Source organism: Scyliorhinus canicula, chromosome 18, assembly GCF_902713615.1.
Source record: "Scyliorhinus canicula chromosome 18, sScyCan1.1, whole genome shotgun sequence".
Lineage (NCBI taxonomy): Eukaryota > Metazoa > Chordata > Chondrichthyes > Carcharhiniformes > Scyliorhinidae > Scyliorhinus > Scyliorhinus canicula.
Genome location: NC_052163.1, coordinates 111356267 through 111371760, shown reverse-complemented (window position 1 = coordinate 111371760; position 15494 = coordinate 111356267). Strand labels below are relative to the sequence as shown.

The 15494-nt window shown below is 50.8% G+C and overlaps 1 protein-coding gene across 2 annotated transcripts in view; it reads right to left on the bottom strand.

Moving 5' to 3' along the window:
* cpamd8 (C3 and PZP like alpha-2-macroglobulin domain containing 8) overlaps positions 1 to 15494 on the bottom strand; it is a 160339-nt gene that overhangs the window by 86916 nt on the left and 57929 nt on the right. For both annotated transcript variants that reach the window (XM_038777043.1, XM_038777042.1), the window contains 6 exons: positions 12713 to 12855; positions 11922 to 11973; positions 9280 to 9578; positions 8397 to 8622; positions 6832 to 7008; positions 3945 to 4026 (listed from right to left, as the gene is read on the bottom strand). In XM_038777043.1, coding sequence (XP_038632971.1) covers positions 3945 to 4026; positions 6832 to 7008; positions 8397 to 8622; positions 9280 to 9578; positions 11922 to 11973; positions 12713 to 12855 — 979 coding nt within the window. The remainder of the gene's footprint in view (positions 1 to 3944; positions 4027 to 6831; positions 7009 to 8396; positions 8623 to 9279; positions 9579 to 11921; positions 11974 to 12712; positions 12856 to 15494) is intronic.

The window sequence follows — 15494 nt, the reverse complement described above, 5'->3', positions numbered from 1 at the left end:
AGCCAGTTAATCAGCCTGTTATGACTAGCTCGGCAGCTGTGTTTATCTTCTTTTCAGAGGGCACCATCAAGGGAAGCACAGTGGTTAGCACTGCTGCCTCACAGCTCCAGGTTTGACTCCCATGGGTCACCGTCTGTGTGCAGTTTGCACTTTCCCCCCCCCCCCCCGTGCCTGGGTGGGTTTCCTCCGGGTGCTCCGGTTTCCTCCCACGGTCCAAAGATGTGCAGGTTCAGCGGATTGGCCTTGCTAAATTGCCCCTTAGTGTCAAAAAGGTCAGGTGGGGTTACTGGGGATAGGGTGGAGGCGTGGGATTAAGTAAGGTGCTCTTTCCAAGGCCTGGTGCAGATCCGATGGGCCGAATGACCTCCTTCTGCACTGTAGATTCTATGATTCTCTCTTTCTCTTTAAGCTGAATTGGCAATAGAGCTGCCGGAGTGCTATTGCTGAAGGCTCTCGATTGGCCCCCTTCATTTAATTAGGCCAGCCAGCTTGCCCCCTGGCCGCTAATTAGCCGTCCCTGCAAAGATCAACTTGGGCATCTGACACTGATGCCACGTGGGGATCTGGGTCTGAAAATCCTGCCAAAGTCAGGGTTCTGACCCCAAAACGAACATGCAGCTCATTGCATCCGGCTGAATGTGCGGCATTGATCTCAGTGAATGAATACCCTCCATTCTCCGGGTGCCTTGCACGAGGGACCATTCTTCAGGTATGAGCTGAGGCGGTGAGTATTGAACTGTGGTGGGCATGACAGTTTAACCCGAACTGTCTGCACCCCATCACACCCTTGCAGGAGCCCTGACTGATTATCCCATCCCCAAGACAAGGCTGTTGAATTAATTACAGGGTCCCAACCAAGATAAACTAACTCAGGGGCAGAGACAGTCATGACCTATAGGTCATTCGCACAGAGGGCAGAGTTCCCCTGATTCCAGGCTCTCAGTCCCACACCATCTCATTGCAAAATAATCATATTTAAAAACCAGAAGTAAAACAAACTTCAAGCCACAAGGGCCGGTGACGATATTAAAACCAGAACCAGGCTGCTACTAGATTTCACCTGTAATCTGCGGAGACATTTCATCACACAAAGTCTCTGGCGTTGCTCATATTTTCGTGTTTTTTGGTCCCAATCGAATCTCTGAATGAAAATACTGACTGGGCCGTCGGCCAAAGATTTGCAAATTGTTTGCTTTTTCCTTGCAGTTGTTTCAGGCTGATCCAAAATGAACTCTCTTGGGGCAGTTTCCGCTCCACGTTGATCAGGGCTCAATGGAGTTGCGCGCTTTATCTTAGTCATGCCGGGCTTGTGTGTGCGGAAAGGTGATACGGCTGGGTCATTGACAATGATCTCACCGGCGTGTTTGGAGACTGTATCTCACAATTCGCTCCAATCGCCTTTGCGGTTTTATTACTGCCCTGAGCCAGTGGGAAGGTTTGGGCACCAGCCAATGACATCATCCAAACTGGAAACGTTTCAGCATTGTACCAATCAAAGGCCACCCGATCACACAAGCCAAACTATTACCCTCGAGGTACAGACAATGTAACATGGGCCCTGTTTCCTGCTGAATGGAATCCATTCTCTGCTTTTAAAGGTTACAGAAGTTAACAGATCAAACTATTACAGGCAGGATTAAGAAAGGTTTACTGGTATTACTAAAGGCACATGGCGTCAATTAAATCAAGATCCATTCATGCATCCCTGACCTCTAGTTTCTCCTTTTCTTGCGCACACACATACACACACAACCCTTCTCGTCTCTCTTTCTGTTCAGTTTCCCCTCTGAACTCTCCAGTGTTCCTCCAAAGTGTTGGAACCTTTATCCTGCGCATTTTCCCTCCTCATCTATCCTCACCCCCGTGTCTGCATGGTTCTCTCTCTCGCTCCCTCCCCCCCCCCCCCCCCCCCCCACCCCACCCCCCCACACACACACAACCCAAAGATGTGCAGTGGATTGGCCCCGCTAAATTGCCCTTTCATTGGAAAACAAAATTAATTGGGTGCTCTAAAAAAAATTTTAAAAACACCTGTCCCCACCTTTATTCTCTCCACCACCCTCTCCCACATGCTCTACACCCCTTCCGCCATATTCTTCCCCCTTCCCATCCCCCCTTCCCTACACTCTTTCTCCCACACTAATCCCATCCACGTCCCAGAGAAAATGCTCCATACCAGCCTCCTCCCCCTCCACCTCACCCATCAATAACTTGCATTTATATAGCACCTTCAGCAAAAGGTGAAAACGGCGCAAAACGCTTCACAGGCGTCCAAATAAAAATCTTAGACACTGAGCCACATTAGTAGAAATTAAGAGAAATGGCCAGATATCTGGTCAAAGAGGGAGGGGTTGATGGAACACGGGAAGTTTAGGAAAGGGCTCGGAGTTTAGGGCTTTATAATCTTTCAAATCCTTTCGTCCACGGGTGTTTATCCAGTCTCCCGTCAAATATATCCATAAGATTCACCTCAGACACTCGCTGTGCTCGCGTGTTCCACCGCTCTCTGGGTGAAGCGGTTTCTCCCCAGTTCCCCACTGGATTTATCAGCGAGTGTCTGATATTGATGGCCCTGGTTTTGGACTTCTCCACCAGTGGAAACTCTCTTATGTCAACCCTATCATAGACTTTCATCACCTTGAACATCTCACTCAGATCAACCCTCAGTTTTCTCTGAAAGATAAAAAGCCCCAGCCTGGTCAACCTTTCCTGATAGCTAGGACCTCTCCATTCTGCTATCATCCTTGTAAACCTTTGTTGCATTTTCTGCCGTGATTCAATATCCTTTTCATCGAGACGAGTGCGGAGTATGATATTCCAAGTGTGGTTCTATACAAGTTAACATGACTTCTCTGCTTTTTAATTCTGTCCCATCTGGAGCCAAACTCTAATGCTTGGTTTGCACAGTTGTATCTGTAATCCTACATGGTTTAGCACACTGGGCTAAATCGCTGGCTTTTAAAGCAGACCAAGGCAGGCCAGCAGCACAGTACCAGCCTCCCCGAACAGGCGCCGGAATGTGGCGACTAGGGGCTTTTCACAGTAACTTCATTGAAGCCTACGCGTGACAATAAGCGATTTTCATTTCATTTCCTCCTCCTCTCTTTCCTTTTAAAAAATTTTTTCGAATACCCAATTCATTTTTTCCAATTAAGTGGCAATTTAGCGTGGCCAATCCACCTATCCTGCACACCTTTGGGTTGTGGGGGCAAAACCCACGCAGACACGGGGAGAATGTGCAAACTTCACGCAGTGACCCAGAGCCGGGATCGAACCTGGACCTTGGCGCCGTGAGGCTGCAGTGCTAACCCACTGCGCCATCCTGCTCCTCTGTGACCCACTGAAACTCCCAAGGAGTCAGTGGTCTCCTTACTCTTCCTCCCAAGATGCACCTTCGCACTTTTCGCCATATTAAAATTCACTTGCCAATTGCTCCCCCATTCTGTAAGTTATTAATACCAACTTGTATTTTGTTGCTGTCCTCCTACTAATTGACATTGTACTCCCGATTTCTATTTTATTATATGCCTGTCACATGTGGTCCCTGTGAAACAACCCATCCCAACTTTCAATCAATCGTTCCATCTCCTATTGAAATTCCTTCTTTCTGGGGACTTCAAGCTGTGGATCACCTCGTTCTGCTCGAGCTCACCCCCCATCTTTGGATTTAATGTTAACAGAGTGAGGAGGCAGGGGAGGAGGAGGAAAGTGCATAGATCGAGGCCCTGGGAGCTTCAAAACTTAAGAGGATAAGAAGTCGACGATTATCGTGAAGAGGGACGCAAGACGTTTAACCCGGTGACCTGGGATGCTGGAGTTGGATTCAAAACATTGCCCTGTTCGCTTTTCCAATCCTCCCATCCCAATGAGGGGGAAAAGGGGAATTCTTCGCCCCATGGTTACCTCACCCCTCGTATTCATATAGACTGAATAAATCCACGCACCACATGCTCCCAGAAGAATCCCTCTCACCGAATGCACTGTACGATCCGTCCTCTCGCTTGTATGTCAGCTGACGTTGATATCCTGCATGGGAGAAAAATTCAAAGAAGAATCTGTCCAGGGTTTGTTTTTCATTCTTCTCTAACTTTCGCTTGCAACGAAAGAAAAACAACCAAACAGCAACACGGAGGATATTTACTGGAATGATTCCGAGGGCGAGTGGTTTTCTGTTTTGTGGAGAGGCTGAGATAGTTCTCCTGCGAGCTCAGGAGGTTAAGGGGAGATTTGATAGAGGTCTTGACAATTAGATAGAGCGAATAAGGAGGAAGTGTTACCAGTGGAGCGAGGGTTGTTAACCAGGAGGGTGCGGATTGAAGATAATTGGCAAAAGAACAAGAGGGGGAAGAAGAAAGTGTTTAACACAGCGAGTCGCTGTGATCGGCACGGCAGCACAGTGGTTAGCACATTTGTTTCACAGCTCCAGGGTCCCAGGTTCGATTCCCGGCTTATGTCACTGACTGCGCGGCTTATGTCACTGACGTTCTCCGTGTGTGCGTGGGTTTCCTCCGGGTGCTCAGGTTCCCTCCCACAGTCCAAAGATGTGCAGGTTAGGTGGATTGGCCATGCTAACACTGACCCTTAGTGTCCAAAAGGTTAGGTGGGGTTACTGGGTTACGAAGAGGATGGAGGTGTGGCTTAAATGGAGTGCTCTTTCCAAGGGCCGGTGCAGACTCGATGGGCCGAATGGCCTCCTTCAGCAGTGTAAATTCTATGATTCTACAATTCTATGATCTGGAAACAGATTAGGATAGAATCCAAGCTCTCCCTTTCAAGAACGCACTGCACGCGGTGGAAACAGATTAAATAGGAACTTCTCAAAAACAGAATTGGATAAATACTGGAGGAGAAATTTGCAGTGCTGTGGAAAACAGGCAGGGGGTGGGACACATTGGAGAGCTTTTCCAAAGAGCCGACGCAGGTACGATGGGCCGAATGGCCTCCTCCTGGGCAGCCACACTGAGCGAGTGGTCAGAGTAAAGTTACCATAAAGAGTGGTAAGCTTCACTGCGCCAAACCGCCTTTCACATTGTTACAATGGAATTTCAGATTATAGAGTCAGGTTCAATCCTGCGACGGGATGAAGTTGTACTGTCACAATAGGGGAAGCATATTGTTTCAATAGCGTCCATCCTTCCTTCCAGGAGAGCCGAGCTGGGATATACGTCCAACTCTCGCCACAGCTGCTTGAGAATTTCAATTCAATTCTTAAAAAGCTGGTTTCAGTAAAACTCATCTCAAACACCCATCACGTTCACTAACGTCCTTTTAGGAGTCGGGGTCATTTATCAACTTGGTCAGAAGACTGGCTAACTGACAGAAAGCAGCGAGTCGGGATAAATGAGTCTTTGGGGTGCCCCAGGTTTCGGTCCTCGGGCTCCAACTATTTACAATATACGTTAATGAGTTGGATGCAGGGATGGTGGATGCCACAGACAAATTTGCAGATGACACTAAAATGGGTGGGATAGTAAGTTGCAATGAGGGAACAAGTGGGCATGGGTCAAAAGTGGGTCAAAATTGTGCAGATGGAGTTTTAACGTGGGTAAGCCGCAGGTTATCCATTTTGGTCGGAAAACTGGAAAGGCAACTTATTATTGAAATGGAGCGAAATTTAAGAGTGCTTCGGTGCAGAGGGATCTGGGTGTCCTGGTGTATGAATGACAGAAAACTAGCGTGCAGGTACTAAGGAAGGCAAATGGAATTTTGGCCTTCACAGCTAAAGGAATAGAGCATAATGTTGGGACATGTTGCTGAAACTGTACAGGGCATTAGTGAGAAGTGGAGTACTGGGTGCACTTTTGGTCCCCTTTACTCAAGAAGAATGTAGAAAGGATGCAGTTACATTAGAGGCAGTTCAGAGGAAGTTCACTACATTGATTCCGGAGATGAGGGGTTTGGCTTATGAAGAGAGATTGAGCAGTTTAGGCCTATACTCTCTCGAGTTTAGAAGAATGAGAGGCTAGCGAATCGAGGTATACATGATGATAAAAGGTATTGACAAAATAGGCGTCGAGCGGATGTTTCCTCTTGTGGGGCATTCTGGAACGAGAGGTCTCAGTTTTAGGAAAGTGGGTAGCAGATTTAAAACCAAGATGAGGAGAAATTACTTCCCTCAGAGGGTGGTGGATCTGTGGAATCCGCTGCCCCAGAGCGCGGCGGATGCAGGAACATTGAGTAAATTTAAAGGAGGAGGTAGACAGATATTTAATGAATTGAAGGGTTATGGAGGATGGGCTGGAAAATGAAGTCGAGGTTGAGATTACATCAACCCTGATCGCATTGAATGGCGGAGAGGGCTCGAGGAGCTGAATTGAATGATTCTGCTCCTAGTTGTCATGTACCTAGGCAAGGAAATCTGCCACCCTTGATGGGTCTCGGTCGGTCTGTAACTCCACACCAATGTGGCGGACTCTTAACTATGCCCCCCAAAGTGGTTGAGCAAGAGACATGATTGTACCAGACCTGCTGGAGAGATGACTGCAGAGTTGTTGAGGGAAATTACAGATAGATATTAAATATCAGTAATAAAAGGATGAATAATGAAAGAATCCCACACAAACAGTGCATTCTTGAAAGGGTTCCATCCTAATCTGTTCTCAAAACGATCTCCCAATGAAGTGGGGAGTGAAATGGGATTGGTGCAAACATCTGTATTGTGCACTGAGGTATTGGGGAAAGGGAAGATTGTCCCCTCCCTCCCAGAAGAGGAACTGACTGGCTGTCCCCTCTGGGGGGGGGTGTCAGGTCAGAGGGCTTCACACCGCTACCCTCCCCAACGCCCCACAGGTGGTCGGGTTATTTTCCAGGATCCGCCGCCCCGGGTCTCACCTTGCAGTAAGTAATCAGTGGCCTCGTTCTCTACCTCGGTGAACAGCTGCTTTGTCTTCTGCAGGTATTTCAGGACAAACACATTGGGTGCAAAGTGGATCATGTTCTGCTCCCCACATCCAAACGGGAGTCGCAGGAGGTTGTCTAGATTATTCAGGGTTGGGCCCATCACGTCTCCTAAGAATGAAGCAAGAGGCATCAGAACCAGGCTGAAAGGAGGTCACCAGACAGAGACACGGTCTCACACTCACATGCGTGGACACGCACAGGTACACAGACATATTCCCAACAGGTGTCACGGGATAATGATCAGGCACGGGGCTTCAGTCCGATTCCTCCCCCTCACAGAATGAGGTCATTTGAGGTTTCTTCACTACCTCCTGGACTCAGTGTGGGACACAGTTTCTGTAGGTGCGAGACAGCACCTACGGGAGAGAGGGTGGACCCCTATCCCAGTGCGAGACAGCACCTACAGTAGGGGGACCCCTATCCCAGTGCGAGACAGCACCTACAGGAGAGGAGGGGGACCCCTACCCCAGTGAGAGACAGCACCTACAGGAGGGGGACTCCTATCCCAGTGCGAGACAGCACCTACAGTAGGGGGACCCCTATCCCAGTGCGAGACAGCACCTACAGGAGGGGGACCCCTATCCCAGTGCGAGACAGCACCTACAGGAGAGAGGGTGGACCCCTATCCCAGTGCGAGACAGCACCTACAGGAGAGGAGGGGGACTCCTATCCCAGTGCGAGACAGCACCTACAGGAGAGAGGGTGGACCCCTATCCCAGTGCAAGACAGCACCTACAGGAGGGTGACTCCTATCCCAGTGCGAGACAGCACCTACAGGAGAGGAGGGGGCCCTGTACCCCAGTGAGAGTCAGCACCTACAGGAGAGGAGGGGATCCCAACCCCAGTGAGAGTCAGCACCTTCAGGAGAGGAGGGGGCCCGAACCCCAGTGAGAGTCAGCACCTTCAGGAGAGGTGGGGGACCCCGTACCCAGTGAGAGTCAGCACCTTCAGGAGAGGAGGGTGACCCTGTACTCCAGTGAGAGTCAGCACCTTCAGGAGAGGAGGGGGACCCTGTACCCCAGTGAGAGTCAGCACCTTCAGGAGAGGAGGGGGACCTTGTACCCCTGTCAGAGTCAGCATCTTCAGGAGAGGTGGGGGACCCGTACCCCAGTGAGAGTCAGCACCTTCAGAAGAGGATGGGAACCGTTAGCCCAATATATTTAGGAGAGGACTGCATGACGTAGGGCAATTAACAGTAGTAAATGAGTGGCTGGAAAAGGCGCGAGTGACGCAAATTGTTTTGGACGGATTAAAGTGACATTTTAGTGAATTGTAAACTAAACTGTGAGATTCTAAATGAATCTGCAGTAAATGTACCCCCCCCCCCCCCCCCCCACACACATACCATCTATCCCTGCCCCCCCAAACACACACACACACAAACACACACACAAACGTTCCAAGATTATTTATCTTCCTTCAGTTTTTTTGACCTGTGTCTGGGGCTCAAAGGCCAAGGTCAGTGCGGCCAGTGTTATGATTCCCAGACCCTGTACCTATCATAGAGGTAGTGGCTTTCTCAGATCCAGGTACTACATTATGAGGGACTCCAAGAGTGAAGGCTTCATTGTGGTTTTCATCAGATTCCTCCTTTCTCCAGATTTTGAACTCGCCCATCGAGCCCCAGCCGGTTGAGAAGCCGATGTAACTGATCTCCGGGAACCTGGATATCGCCCACTCCACAATCAAAGATTCATTGGATGGCATCGCACCATGCCCAACCTGGGAACAACACATCAGAAACAGTGAAACCGTCAGAAAGTCAGTGCCAGGTAGCACCCTGACCGTTAAACATATTAGTCCAAGGGCAGCACGGTGGCGCAGTGGGTTAGCCCTGTTGCCCCACGGCGCCGAGGTCTCAGGTTCGATCCCGGCTCTGGGTCACTGTCCGTGTGGAGTTTGCACATTCTCCCCGTGTTTGCGTGGGTTTCGCCCCCACAATTCAAAGATGTGTAGGACAGGTGGATTGGCCACGCTAAATTGCTCCTTAATTGGAAAAAATTGAATTGAGTACTCTAAATTTATTTTAAAAACATATTAGTCCAAAGATGTGCATGCTAGGTGGATTGGCCATGCTAAAATTGTCCCTCAGTATCCAAAGATGGGCAGGTTAGCTGGGGTTACGGGGATAGTCTGGGGGGAGTGGGCCTAGGTAGGGTACTCATTCAGGGGGGTCGGTGCACTGTAGGGATTCTATCGAACAGAGGACCAAAGGACACTGCTGGGGGTAAGAAATTCAACCTGAGTTTCAACACAAGTACAACACCGAAAATGCTCTTAAATTGGAAACAGGTCAGGTTTCAGCATTAAAGGGAGCATACAGTCAGGTCAACATGGTAACGTCCTCCTCTGTGCATCACCTTGGAAACAATCTCTCACCTGGACGATGCCAATCTTCCAGCGAACCCAGAAGCTTCGGAACTCATCCCAGGACAGGATGCGAGGTGTGTTTGCACTGACCACTGGCTCTCCCATCTTGCTCACTGCGATCCACGTCCTTGTGTTCTGTCGTCCTCCGATTACAATCTCAACCATTTCAGCTGTGTCGCGAGGTCCCGTGGATAAGGCAAAGTGGGCGTCGTTGTGCGCCTTCACTGCCACATCAAAGTGCACCATTCTGGCAGGTTTCTGGATGTACTGGTACTCATACTTGTTGGGAGTGGAAATGTGAATCTTTTCTGAGAAGACAAACAGAATAATTGTGGCCAATTCTGGGCAGCCCACTTTAGGAAGAAGGTCAAGGCCTCGGCGAGGGTTCAGAGGTGTTTACTTGAAAAGGTAGCCAGAGAGGAAAGGCTTCAGTTCATGTGGAAAAACTGGAGAGGCTGGGATTGTTCTCCTTAGAGTGGAGGGTGGTTATGGGGAGAATTCAAGATCATGACCATTTGGGAAGAGTTAATAAGGAGAAACTGTTTCCAGAGACAGGAGAGTCGGTGGCCAAAGGGACTCACAGACAGCAGTGGAGGCCAAGATGGACCAGATTTCTGACTGACAAGGGAGTCAAAGATTATGGAGGACAGGCAGAAAAGTTGAGTTAAGGCCACAGTCACATCAGCCGTGACTGCACTGAATAGCAGAGCTGACAAGATGGGGTCTGTTCCTGTTCCTACTTATTATCTTCTGTGATGCACTTGGATTTATAAATCTAGGGGCAATAAAAATAAGACACCAATTAATTCAGTGGTCAATTCACGGGGAACTTCTAGAGCGACTGAAAGAATGTGAAGTTCATTACCACAGGGAGTAGCGGAGGTGAATAGTCTACATACATTTAAGGAGAGGTTGGAAAAGTACAGGAGGGAGAAAGGAATAGGAGATGGCGGCCGGGTGGCTCAATGTTTAGCACTGCTGCCTCACAGCGCCAGGAACCTTGGTTCGATTCTAGCCTCGGGTGACTGTCTGTATGGAGTTTACACTTTCTCCCAGTGTCTGCGTGGGTTTCCTCCGGGTGCTCCGGTTTCCTCCCACGGTCCAAAGATGTGCAGGTTAGGTGGATTGGCCATGCTAACATTGACCCTTAGTGTCCAAGGATGTGCAGGTTAGGTTGGGTTGGGGGGATAGGGCGGGGGAATTGGGCCTATGTAGGATTCTCTCTCATTGGGTTGGGCAGACACGATGGGCTGAATGGCCTCCTCCTGCACCATAGGGACGCTATGGAGATAGGGTACGATGCGATGAGGGTGCGATGAAGAGGAGTGCAAGAAAGAAAGAGTGCAGACATGGCCCAGTTGGGCCTGTGTGTGTGTGATAAATACGAAATATGTAACAGCTTCAACAGAGAAAAGCATCCCAAGGGATTCATGGAATCACAGAGTGAGCAATCTAAAGTTTGATCAAAAGAGGCGAGGTTTCAGCAAGAATGGCCAAGGAGTTTAGACAGAAAAGTTCAGAGAAACAAGTCGAACCGGCTCACTACTGTGGGATTGCATCCACAATCCAGGCAGTCCTGTGTGAAAACACAATCTAGGATCCCTAATGAAAAATGCAAACTTGGATCTGCAGGAGTCTCTTTTTAAAAATTATTTTAATGAGATGTGAGCGTCGTTAGTAAGACCAACTTTGTTCCCATCCCTAATTGCCCTTGAACGGAGTGGCTGGCTGGGACATTTCAGAGGGCAGCGAAGAGTCAACCACACTGCTGTGGGTCTGGAGTCACATGTAGGCCAGACCAGGTAAGGGCAGCAGATTTCCTTCCCTAAAGGACGTTAGTGAGCCAGGTGGATGCTAGTCTCATGGTCACCATCATCGAGACTAGCTTTCAATTCCAGATTTATTACTAAATTTGTCTCCCGCCAGCGGCCATGGGGCAGTTTAACCCAGTGTCCCCAGAGCATTCGTCTGGAATCTCCATCTAATGTCCAATGAATGACATTACCCACAATGCAACTGTCTCCCCCTTGACTCCAGTCAAGCCACGCTCGAGCCCTCACCAAACACAGTGACCAGGAGCACGAACCATGGCTGCTTTACTTCCCGGCCCAGCCCAGGGGCACGGACACCAATTGCATTGCCTCTCCCTGAACGCAATACAAGTCGGAATGGAAACACAAGTACACCTGGCCACCATTTCCCCCCTCGCCCAACACCAGGTCAACTGGTTACTTACATTGTTTGCTCTTTGTGGGATCTTGCTGTGCAAACATCGGCTGCCGTGTTTCTTTGCAAATCACAACAGCAGCTGTATGCTTACCTCTGCGGCTGAGCAGAGCGTTGGAAGTTCCACAACCATGAAAGGTGCCACAGAAATGCAAAACTTGCTTTCTGGTGTCTATGGCTCAACGACCATCAACAACTAACAACTCGAATGAGTTTGGAATGGAACTAATTAACGCAAAAGGAAGAATATTCAAAACGATCATTTGAAACAGCAGTAGAAACAAGATGATGATGTACGCATTGGGGCAGTGATGGCGAGGTCATGATTCGGATTTATAGGTGTGGTCACTGGCTACAACCAGCGCTACATTGCACCTCCCAACCCTCACCCTCTATTTCATCTGGTCGTTGAGATTTTTACTTACCATTGGGGCAGAAGAAGATGCTGTAGGTGTACTCCCTGGGCAATCCTTCAGGCTGTGGAATGGGAGGGGGGGGGGGGGGGGAGGGGGGAGAGAGAGAGAGAGAGAGAGAGGGAGAGGGAGAGAGAGAGAGGGAGAGGGAGAAAGAGAGAGGGAGCAGGAGAAAGAGAGAGAGAGCAGGAGAAAGAGAGAGAGAGCAGGAGAAAGAGAGAGAGAGCAGGAGAAAGAGAGAGAGAGCAGGAGAAAGAGAGGGAGGGAGAAAGAGAGGGAGAAAGTGAGAGGGAGCAGGAGAAAGAGAGAGAGAGAGCAGGAGAAAGGAGAGAGAGAGCAGGAGAAAAAGAGAGAGAGCAGGAGAAAGAGAGAGAGAGCAGGAGAAAGAGAGAGAGAGAGCAGGAGAAAGAGAGAGAGAGAGGAGAGAGAGAGAGAGAGAGAGAGAGCAGGAGAAAGAGAGAGAGGGAGAAAGTGAGAGGGGGAGAAAGAGAGAGGAAAAGAGATCACACAATGTCACGTCACCCATTCCCATGATGTCATCAATTAACTCTTCACATTATTGGCAAAGACAAAGTCAATCATTTCCTTGCAGTTTTACAGAAACTTCCTCAGTAACAGTAAATTCCTTTGGACCTTATAATTTGCCTACTTACAAGAACCGGATCCCGATTTATAAAGGGACCAAACATCTCACACACAACCACACCTCAGCCACAACATTCAATCCTGTGCATTAGATCCAACTCTCCTGTTTTTGCCGCATATGATCATTCGCACAGTTCAAAATGGGTCATCTCCCTCACCTCCACCAGCACAAGTCTCTTCACATAGTCCACGCTGGCTGGCGTCCTCCTGTCCATATAGCCGTCATCCAGGTACTTGCTGTTCTTCAGTGCCTGGAGCCCTCCCTCACAGCAGCTGCTCTCACTGTAAGCAAACGCTTTGGCTGTGAAAATGAAGTAACAGCCCTGTAAACATGTTCGAACACTCGTCATCACAACCAGCAGCAGACACAACAATGACAACAAACAGATACAGACCATTCTGTGCCCCCTGTTTATGCTCCACACAAGCCTCCTCGCCCCCTATCAGCATCGCCTCCTATTCTTTTCTTCTTCATCTTTATCCAGCTTCCCCCATAAATATATCTCTGCTGCTCACCTCAACCACTCCGAGGGAGCGAGTCCCACATTCTTACCACTCTGTGGGTATAGATGTTTCTCCAGAATCCCCCATTTGGTGATGAACTTGAATGTGCCTCGTTTCGAATTCTGTCAGTGGAAACTGACCAAAAGCTTGGTCAAAGGTCGTTTTTTAAGATGTCTGAAAGAATGAAAGTCAGGGAGGGGCAGAGGGAGAATTCCAGAGCTTTGGGCCTTGAAAGATGAAGACACGGCCATCAATGGTGGAGCATTGGGAATGAACGGTGCCAAGTAAGCCCGGCCGACCATGCCCACATGTTCTGGTCATGCCCCAGACTTGTGGAGTACTGGACAGCCTTCCTTGAGGCAATGTCCAAAGTGGTGGGGGTGAGGGTGGAGCCATGCCCGATAGTGGCGATCTTCGGGGTTTCAGACCAGCCAGATCTATTCCTGGGGAGGAGGGCGGACGCCCTTGCCTTTGCCTCCCTGATCGCCTACCGTAGAATCCTGTTTGGCTGGCGGTCAGCAGCACCGCCCAGAGCTGCGGACTGGCTGTCCGACCTCTCGGAATCTCTCCAAATGGAGAAAATCAAATTCGCCGTCCGAGGGTCAGAAGACGGCTTCCACAGAACGTGGGAGCCATTCACGCGACCGTTCCAACAAACAAGAGGAAGAATAGCCAGGTAGCCAAGAATCAGGGGAAAGTAGCTAAAGCATGAAAGGGAGAGATAGACCGGGGGGGGGGGTGTCCAGGAGCAGGGAACGAGGAGAATAAAGACGGAGGACGGGAGGAGCAGCAGAAGCGGAGGCGAGCGCGAGACGGCAGCTAGATCCGTCCGGGCGAAGCAAGCGACAACAACACAAAACACAGCTGTGTATCGCCCACTGTAATTATCTCTCCGGCACCCAAACTCCCCCCCCCCCCCTGGGCTTGGGAATGGACCAGACGCCAGAATTAAGAGCAACACAGATATGCGAGGCTTGTGGCTTGCAGGGATTACAGAGATGGGGAGAGGAGAGGCCTTGGAAGGATTTGAAAACAAGGATGAGAATTTCAAAATCCGGGGCGCGATCTTTCCAAAAGGGAACAAAGTTCCCGAGCGAGTGCGTTTAGCCGCGTGTTTCCCAGCGCTCGCAGTGCCGAGAAACACATGAGGCGGGATTCTCCAATCCCGCGGCAGAGTGTCCACGCCGTCGTAAATGGCGTGAACCCCTACAGGGGGCCAGCACAGCGCTGGAGTGGTTCCAGCTGCCGATCCCAGCGCGTACTGTGCGCCGCGGGATCCGCACAGGCACAGTTGCGCCAGCGCCAACGTGGACATGTGCCGTGGCCTCCTTCAACACGGCGGCCCCAACGCAACATGGCACAGGACTGCAGGGGCCGGCGCGTAGGAAAGGAGGCCCCCCAGCCACAGAGGCCGGCCCGCCGATTGGTGGGCCCCGATCACAAGCCAGGCCACATCGGAGGCCGCCCCGGCCCCCGGGGTCGGACCCCCCCCCCCCCCCCCCCCCAAAGGCCGCCACCCGACCCTTACATGCCGAGGACCCGCAGGCCCAGAGCAGGTTAGAACGGCAGCGGCGGGACTCGGCTCTTTTCTTACGGCCGCTCGACCCATCCGGGCTGGAGAATCGGCGGGCCGGCCGCGTAGAACGGCCCGCGACCAGCCCTGCGCCAACCACGCCGGTGCCAATTCTCCGATCTGTGGAGAATCACATGCCGCCGGCAGGGCGGCATGGCCCGTTCGCGGTGATTCTCCGGCCCAGCCCAGGGATGGGAGAATCCCGCCCACGGTTATTCAACAAAACTCGCTTTGAATAAGTGCCCCGAACAGGGAATGTGCAGCGAGGCGCTCCGCTCGCCGGAACTCCCCTTTGTAGCGCGAGATCGGGAGGCCAATTTGAAACGGTCTACCGATCTCCGAGGCTCACAAAAGAAAATCCACCCCCCCTCAGCCTGAACATAACATGAGAGAGTCCCTCGGCCCACCCTTGCACCCCCAACCCCCACACCGGGCACCCCAGCCCAATCGCGCGCACGCAAAAAATGCCAGCTTAGGACCTTGGTTAGGACTGCTGGTGCCACCTGGGTACCCTGGCAGTGCCACTTGGGTGCCAGCCTGGCACTGCCAGGGTACCCAGGTGGCACCAGCAGTACCAGGGCAACACCCTGCCCAAACGACATGCAGCTGCAGGCCTCTGATTCCCTTGGAGATCCCGAGTACCGTTCCGTCTGGTCCCCATTTGTGGGGACGAGAACCAAACGGCGCTTGCCCGAGGTCCCCGAGCGGAAGGGATTGAATCCCAAAGCCTCAGGTACCTTAGGAATCTACACATTAGAGTGAGGCCTCACTCTAATATGCAGATTTAACAAAAAGTGAAGATCACCCCCCCAAGATGTTGCTTGACTGGGAGCCAATGAAGGTCAGCGAGTAGAGGAGACAGA